Raw genomic sequence first — 9,139 nt, 5'->3', positions numbered from 1 at the left:
CCGCACACGCACCTCCGCACACGCACCTCCGCACACGCACCTCCGCACACGCACACGCACCTCCACACACACGCGCGCCCCTCCACGCGCGCGCGCGCACACACACACACACACACACACGCGTACCCACACACACACACACACACGCGTACCCACACACACACACACACACACACACGCGTACCCCCACACACACACACACACACACGCGTACCCCCACACACACACACACACACACACACACACACACACACGCGTACCCACACACGCGTACCCACACACACACACACACACACACGCGTACCCACACACACACACGCGTACCCACACACACACACGCGTACCCACACACTTCCACACACATGTGCGCACACCTCCACACTTCCACACATACGCACGCGCGCCTCCACACACGCACACCTCCCCACACGCACACACACCCCTCCATACACACACACACCTCCACACGCACAAACCTCTGTGCGCACACCTCCACACACTGTGCTGGAACTGGAGCCTCAGGTACTGACTGGCGCACCCGCTCCACTTGCGCTCTCACTCACCCGTGTGGACTAGATTGTGCTAGAATGCCTAGAATGCAATCTTACGTGATATTTCTGCACTTTTTTTTATAAGATCCCTATATTTAGAAACTAGAGGGTATAGGTTAAGGGGGAGATGGGAAAGATATTAATGAGACCTATGGGGCAAGTTTTTCACACAGAGGCTGGTATGTGTATGGGATGAGCTGCCAGAGGATGTGGTGGAGGCTGGTACAATTACAGCATTAAAAGGCATTTGGGTGGTTATATGAATAGGAAGGGTTTGGAGGGATATGGGCCGGGTGCTGGCAGGTGGGACTAGATTGGGTTGGGATATCTGGTCGGCATGGACAGGTTGGACCGAAGGGTCTGTTTCCATGCTGTCCATCCCCATGGTTCTGTCACCAGGTGGTTTCTTGGTCACTGTTCCTGATGCCCTCTTTCTTTTATTTCAAATTAATTTCATCAAATTTCACTTTCTCAGCTGTCCATTGACCATTTGAACAGCACACAAGCAGCTCCACACCATCCAGGAGAGAGCAGCCCATTTATTGACAGCCCATCCACCATTTCCAACATTTACTCCCTGTCCTCCTCACGGACCAGACCAGACCAGACCCCCTCAAAATCCTTAAAGGAGGTAGCTGAGAGCTGAGCTGCTTCATATTTTAAAGGTAAATGTAAAGTGCTGTGTTCCAGATGCAATTTGATTGATCAAACTCCTCAATATTTGGCAAAACGATTTATTCAAAGACTATAATCAAAATACAACAAAAGAAAGAAAATTTTAATTATATAGGGAAGTTTAACAGAATAATAGAAACAGTAACTGTTACTAGTTAACTGTTCCAATGTAATAACATCCTATAAACATACTCCTTGTCAAAAACAAATCTCAGAGTTAGGTTTTTGTACATGTCTGCGGTGGGAGGAGACCCCAGCTTTTCGCTGTAACTGAGGGAGCGACAAAACAGCTTCTGCTTCTTCAAGACTCCAGCAACTTCTGCTCAATCTAAAACCCCTGGCCTGTGAGAGCTGGCTACACCCATCCGGGCTGTTTCTATTGTTCCGATTTAAGGAAACCAAATTCCAGGGCCTTTGTTACCACAGACTGCTTGACATGTCTCGTTCAATTTCTCTCTTGGAAGAAACCAGGACAAAATACACCTCTGAGCCCCATCATTAACACACCCCAGTGATACAGTGTCTGCAATTTGCCAAGGCTGCTTAGATAACACCTTCTAGAAAGTGACTTCTGTCCCCTAAAACCACAAGCGTAGCAGAAACATGGGAACATTCATCTGTACGTTCCCTGTCCGAGCCACCCACCAGGCTGACTTTTGTTTTTATAAACCCAGTGATGAATGTGCTGCAGCTCTCTTCCTTACGGTCCTGTGGATAAGCCTCCTCCCCAAGAACTGCAGTCGTTCATCACTGGGGATGGTAGCTCACATTCATCTGCTCCAAAACAAAAATACCGGCTTCGTCAGCAACTTGCACATCCGGTAGATGAAGACCCACCTTGGTAACGAGTGGTACTGGTGAGATTTCTCAGTCTCTGTGCTTGTAGGAATCCTCTAGGGGCTTAGAAAACAGGTCCCAAAGTGAACTGGGGAGACAGCACCTTCTCTCGCAGCAGGCAGAACCGTTAAATCAGTGGTTTCCAACTTAGGCTGACAGTGTGGTTGTGAGAAAGAAATTCATGTGTTTTTTCTTTCCTCTAATCTTGTAATGCCAGGTGCAAATGTTTTTGTTCCCAAGTGCTCAGTAATGAGACTGGCTTTCCCCTCGTGTGCGATGTTGTTGCTGGAAACTGCTCACAGAAACATTGCATGTTGTCAGTGTTAGGGAGATGCTTTCCATCGGGGGAGGGAGGGTTGCAGTCTTGCTGACCTGCCTCTCGCCTGCAGCTCAGGAGACAGCAGTGGTGGATAGGTGATCCTGTATCTCAATTCCACATACCCACTTTCTCCCCATACCCCTTGATGCCTTTCATATCCAAAACTTTGTCTTTATCTGTATCCCCAGATTTACTTGTGGGAGTAAATTCCAACTATTTACCCTTGTAGTGAAGAAATGCTTTCTCATGTCAGTGCTAAAATGCTCGAGTTTGTGTCCTATGACAGTGTCCTCTCATTGTGGACTCCCCTAGCAGGGAAAACACCCACCCAGCATCTGCCCAGCTCAGGTAGAAACTTCTGCATTTCAATTATGGCCCCCTCATCCTCTAAACTTTAGTGAGTACAGATCCCGCATAACAGGTCAGGCAGCATCCAAGGACCAGAAGAGGCGATGTTTCGAGCAGTGACATTCTGATGAAGGGCTTATGCTTGTAACGACAACCCTCCTGCTCCTCGGATGCTGCCTGACCTGCTGTGCTTTTCCGGCACCACACCTTTTGACTCTGATCTGCAGAATCTGCAGTCCTCACTTTCTCCTGCATACAGGTCCAGTCAAACCAGTCGCTCCCCATTTGTTGTTACAGTAACACATCTAATGAGAGCCGTCTCGTGTCTGTCCTGGGGAGGAAACCTCATCGATAGGGGAAGAACAAAATCCAGGTCCACTCCAGCAATGCTGCCTGCAAATGGCAAGGTACAACAAGACATGGATATCCTTGTGCACTCAATATTCCCTGGGGTTTAGAGGAGAGCTGCTACCAGGACCAGACTGAGGAAATGCAAGCAGGCTGTTCCCAATCTCAGGGAGTGGGGAACCAGGCTTCCCAGTGGAAGTATACAGGGCAGGCCATTTAAGGGCGAGCTGAAGAGTAATATCTTCACCCAGCGAGTGGTCAGCTTGTGGAACTCTCCGCCTGGGAAAGCTGGTGAGGTCGGAACATTTTCTTCAAAAAAAATTAGGTATAGTTCCTGGGGAGAAAGGGATCACGGAGGATGAGGAGAGAATGGGACAGAGTACTGAGTTAGGTGATCAACCATGACCGTAATTCAAAGGGCTGATTGGCCAAGCCCTGTTTACTGTGTTTCTGGTCAGGTATCTTATATTCTTAAATTTTAAGGTGCCATGATAAATTACTGGTAAAGTTAGCAAAGTACGATTCAGTGGTTTATTTCCACACCTTGTATCTCTCTGTGAGAGTTTGGGCTAAAGATACTGACAGCTCCTGTACAGTGTAGTGAGCAGAGACTTCGCTTCATCATTTACCAGTTACAAAGACATTCTCATCTGAATTCCCCTGTCTCTGGGTTCATCAGTCTGCTAGGGAAGGAGGATTCATTCTGGGACAAGAATAGCACTATCAACCAGCTTGCACATTTAGAAACCTGATGTGTGCAGTCTCTTTCCAGTAGTTGAGATGATATCACCCTTGTGTACCACAATCTCAGCAACAGTTAACTTCACTCAATCAGTAGCTGATAAAAATGATTAAACTATTTACCACATGCAGCTTTTTAATATTTAAACTCAAGAATTTTGGCCAATTTGCATGTTTAGTCTAACTTACAGACTTTATACACCCTGAGCTGTCATAATTTGCAGTAACTGAGTGCCAACAGGAAGTTAAAAGGACATAGCACTTGACATTTCAGAAAATCTTTTGACATTTAAAGATAATTGTAAAACTCTGTAGCAATGTGTTATTTCATTATAAACTTCTGAGAAACAGAAATATGAAGCGAGTGTTTATTGGACTGAATTGTGAGTGCACTGTTCACTGTGACTAAGTGATATACCACATTATGTTGGATACAACGTCAGTTTATTTCTGTAAGGCTTTTATTTAAAAATCTGAACCAAGGTCTGTCCTTATAAAGATGTGGGTTTGTCAGCTATGTCCTGCTAGGAAGAGCGGAGTCTCACTAATGCTGTTCACTTTGGCATCCATTTCCTACAGCACTGGGAAAATGACCAGGAATAACTTGCAAGCCCAATTGCTTCTAATTTTTTAATAATCTCTTTGCATTCTGCAGCCAAGTTCTGAGTTGTCAGACCACAGGGTGTGTGACGCCTTTGCTGCAGAGACCATAGAAAAATAAATGACAGAAATAACTCTCGAAATCTACAGTAAAAGATGGTATTTTGTTATCTACATCTGATGGTAACTTGAACAGCGGTGACTAGTGAGCTATTGGCTAATTATTTCTGGTTACTGCTGCTTTTATCTGAACATCAAAGTCATGACACTGTATTCAGCCCATTGACTACATATCAGTGCTCAGTAGTGGTAAACTAAGTAGAGAGTGTGGTGCTGGGAAATTACAGCGGGCCAGGCAGCATCCAAGAAGCAGGAGAAACCTTTCGTGCCCGAAACATCGACTCTCCTGCACCTTGGATGCTGCCTGACCGCCTGTGCTTTCCCAGCACCACACTCTCGCCTCTGGTCTCCAGCATCTGCAGCCCTCCCCTTCACCTGGTCGACAAATTAGTCCGTCTCATTCCCCTGGTATGTGTTTGTAACTCAGCAAATTTACTTCACTCAGTTCATTTTGGAAATTTTCAATTTCCTTTTGAAAGTCATTCATAACATTCACTTCCACGAAACATTGTCGGCAATGTATACTTGTTGTATAAGAGAGTTCTTTCTCCCATTCCTCTGTATTTCTCGCTAAAAGGCCATAAATCTTTGTTCCCTGGTCCTTTTCTCTATCTTATTTAAGCCTGTTATAATGTTCTGCTGCTCTCGGATCTCCCTTGAACCTGCTTTCCTCCCAAATGACCAACTTTAGCTGCTGCACCGTGATCTCTCAGCTAAAAATTCATTCATCCCAGGGACACGTTCTCTGGTGAACGTTCTCTGCACCTCTCTAGCGTTCTCACATCCTTCTGAAGGTGTGGTGGTCTGGAAAGTCGAACTGCCCAGCCAGAGTTTTATAACGATTCAGTCTGACCTCCCTCCTTTGTCTCTCACTTTGAAGATCACGATCCCAGTCCGTTGCCCGCTGGTTCCTCAGTGTATCCTGCCACAGGGAAGATCCGTGTACACGATCCCCCCCGTTTTTGCTTCTGACAGGAAACCTTTTTGCTTCCCTCCACAGAACCAAGTGAATACTAACCTCCTGAACCGAACTGAGCAGACATGTACTGGTCTGCAGGACAAACTACAGTACATCACAGCCCAAAACAAAGGCCTGCAGACTCAGCTGAGCGAGACCAGACGCAAGCAGGCCGAGGTGGATTGTAAGGTTAGTATCTGCTAAACCCGCCTTTTGCTGGATGGCCATCAGACCTGTCTGCTGGAGCACCAGAAACTTTACCCCAAAGGAGGTGGACCTCCATGTGGAAGAAGTGTGAGCTGTTCAGGGGGAGGTGGAGTCAGTTGCTGAGCACTCAGTAAGTGGGTTTCATCGCTTAGCTTTGAGATGAAACTATCAGAGTTTCTGTAGCTGAGCTGTGGTATTACTGACAGCAGATCACTGCACAATGGTATGGTCGGGGTGGCACCTCCTATTTGTACAGTCCATTTTCAAGTTGTAGGTGATCCTGAGGCAATTGAGCAAAGCAACCTCAGCACAAACGTTCTGGGCACCCAGCCACCCGAGGTATTGAGTTATACGTTTGGTAAATGGTGGGAGAGGGAGCGATGTGGAGCCAGAGGTTTCCAGAGTGAATTCCAGGGCTTAGCAGCTGGGCAGCTGAAGGCACAGCCACCCACTTTAGAGTGAACAGAGGAACTGAGTCATACAGCACAGAAACAGGCCATTCGACCCATCTCATCAATGCCAACCCAGCTGGTGCCATTTTTCTGTATTTAGCCCTTAGTCCCCTAAACCTGCCCTGTCCATGTACTTTTATAACTGTCTTTCAAATGTTGTAGTTGTACCTGCTTCTCCCACCAGTAGCAGCTTATCCTAGAACCGCACTGCCCTCCATGTGGAAAACATTGCCCCTCATGTCCCTTTTAAATCTTTGTGTCTCATGTTAAACTTCTGCCCTCTAGGTTTGGACTCCCCTAGCTACCTTAGCTATTCACCTTATCTGCGTTTCTCGTGACTTTATAACCTTTTAAAAGGTCGCCCTCCCTACTTGTAGTGCCAGTTTCAAGGAGCAATGTACCTGCAGCCCTAGGTCTGTATGTTTGTCAATGTCCATCGGGGCCCCACCATTAACTGGGTATGTCCTACTCAGATTTGCCTTTCCGAAATGTGGAGCCTTGCATTTATCTGCCTTAAACTCCACTGCTATTCCTCTACCCAGTGGCACAGTTACTCTCAAATAACATTGTTCACTATCCACTAGACCACAAACTTCCCAACCGTGCTTCCTCCATTCCCATCCAAATCACTTACATCAAAGACAAACGACAATGAGCCTGCAGAAGGTTACACATTTAGCTGGGTCACTGTATTGAAACATTTGGGAGCACGGGTGAGAATTTTGGAATTGTGATTGCTTCCCTGGAGGGCAGCAAGTACGGGGGGGTCTGAATGAATTGGATACTCAGACACAGAACAGTGTAGCAGAGGAACAGACACACTCCCTGTATCTGTGACAACTGTCACACCATTCTAAACTAATCCTATCTGCCTGTACATGGTCTATATGTGCTCTCTAATCCTGTCTGCCTGTACATGGTCTATATGTGCTCTCTAATCCTATCTGCCTGTACGTTGTCTACATGTGCTCTCTAATCCTATCTGCCTGTACATGGTCTATATGTGCTCTCTAATCCTATCTGCCTGTACGTTGTCTACATGTGCTCTCTAATCCCATCTGCCTGTACATGGTCTATGTGTGCTCTCTAATCCCATCTGCCTGTACATGGTCTATGTGCGCTCTCTAATCCTATCTGCCTGTACATGGTCTATGTGCGCTCTCTAATCCCATCTGCCTGTACATGGTCTATGTGTGCTCTCTAATCCCATCTGCCTGTACATGGTCTATGTGTGCTCTCTAATCCTATCTGCCTGTACATGGTCTATGTGTGCTCTCTAATCCCGTCTGCCTGTACATGGTCTATATGTGCTCTCTAATCCCGTCTGCCTGTACATGGTCTATGTGTGCTCTCTAATCCCATCTGCCTGTACATGGTCTATATGTGCTCTCTAATCCCTGGTTCATGTCTGTCTGAGTGTCCCCTAACAGTTGCTATTGTTTCTGCCTCTCCCACCTCTCCTCACAGCGTGTTCCAGGCACTGACCACACTCTGCATTTTCAAACAAAAACATTTTTAACTTGGGCCCTTGCGCATTAAACCTCTGACCCTCGTATTTGACATTTCCATCCTGGACAAGACTCCAACTCTCCACTCTCTCATGCCTCTCGTTATTTTATGTACTTCGATCAGGTAACCCCTGAGCCTCTGGCACTTCGTTGAAAAGCTTCCAGGTTTGTCCAATCTCTCCTCCTAGATACCTAGATTCTAATCCAGGTAACACCTGGTAAACCTCCTCTGCACCCTCTCCAAAGCCCCCAGGTCCATCCTGTAATTTGGCCAGCAGAACTGCAACAAAGTTATAAATGTGGGCTAAAACGTTAGTCAGCATGGCTTTGTGAGGGGCAGCTCTCTTACTGAGTTCTTTGAGGATGTGACAAAACACTGATGAAGATAGAGAAGTGATGTGGTGTATATGCATTTTAGCAAGGTGTTTGATAGGGTTGGAGAAAGTGAGGTCTGCAGATGCTGGAGATCAGAGCTGAAAAGGTGTTGCTGGAAAAACATAGCAGGTCAGGCAGCATCCAAGGAACAGGAAATTCGACGTTTCGGGCATAAGCCCTTCATCAGGAATGCTTCCTTGGATGCTGCCTGACCTGCTGTGCTTTTCCAGCAACACATTTTCAGCTCTGATCTCCAGCATCTGCAGTCCTCACTTTCTCCTCGAAGATTTTAACCTACTGTGAATCCTCTTGCAAGGATGCCTTCCTTGAAGAAGCTCTCTTCCTCCATTCCTGAAGAAGGGCTTATGCCCGAAACGTCGAATTTCCTGCTCCTTGGATGCTGCCTGACCTGCTGAGCTTTTCCAGCAACACATTATCAGCCGTGTTTGATAGGGTTCCCCATCGTAGGCTCATTCAGAAAGTAAGGAGGCGAGGGATCCAGGAAACTTTGGTTGTCTGGAGAGAGAATTATCTCGCCTGGAAGGTGTTCAGCCTAGAGCTCGGTGACCACTGGTGTTCCACAGGGATCTGCTCTGGGACCACTGCTCTTTGTGATTTTTCAAAGTGACTTGGATGAGGAAGTGGAAGGCTGGCTTAGTAATTTTGCCGATGACATGAAGGTTGCTGGAGTTGTGGATAGTGTGGAGGCCTGTTGTAGGTTATAACGGGACATTGACTGGATGCAGAGCTGGGCTGGGAAGTGGCAGATCGAGGTCAACCTGGGAACGTGTGAAGTCCTTCATTTTGGAATGTCAAATTTCCTTCAGTTGTGGGTAAAGTGTTGGAAAATGCTGAGAGATAGGATTTACAATCATCTAGAGAGGAATAATTTGATTAGGAATAGTCAATACGGGTTTGTGAAGGATAGGTTGTGCCTCACAAACCTTACTGAGTTCTTTGAGAAGGTGACCAAACAGGTAGATGAGGGTAAATCAGTTGATGTAATGTATCTGGATTTCAGTGAGGTGTTTGATAAGGTTCCCCACGGTAGGCTATTGTAGAAAATACGCAGGCATGGAATTGAGGGTGATTTAGTGGGT

General features: G+C 46.6%; 1 protein-coding gene across 12 annotated transcripts in view; it reads left to right on the top strand.

The window, feature by feature from the left end:
* The window catches only part of LOC132836039 (EVI5-like protein), a 313,206-nt gene that overhangs the window by 245,728 nt on the left and 58,339 nt on the right, over nucleotides 1–9,139 (top strand). For all 12 annotated transcript variants that reach the window (XM_060855265.1, XM_060855263.1, XM_060855261.1 and 9 more), the window contains one exon: nucleotides 5,540–5,686. In XM_060855265.1, the coding sequence (XP_060711248.1) occupies nucleotides 5,540–5,686 (147 nt within the window). The remainder of the gene's footprint in view (nucleotides 1–5,539; nucleotides 5,687–9,139) is intronic.

The sequence above is a fragment of the Hemiscyllium ocellatum genome, chromosome 45 (genome assembly GCF_020745735.1).
Source record: "Hemiscyllium ocellatum isolate sHemOce1 chromosome 45, sHemOce1.pat.X.cur, whole genome shotgun sequence".
NCBI lineage: Eukaryota > Metazoa > Chordata > Chondrichthyes > Orectolobiformes > Hemiscylliidae > Hemiscyllium > Hemiscyllium ocellatum.
This window is presented reverse-complemented; position numbering and strand designations above follow the sequence as displayed.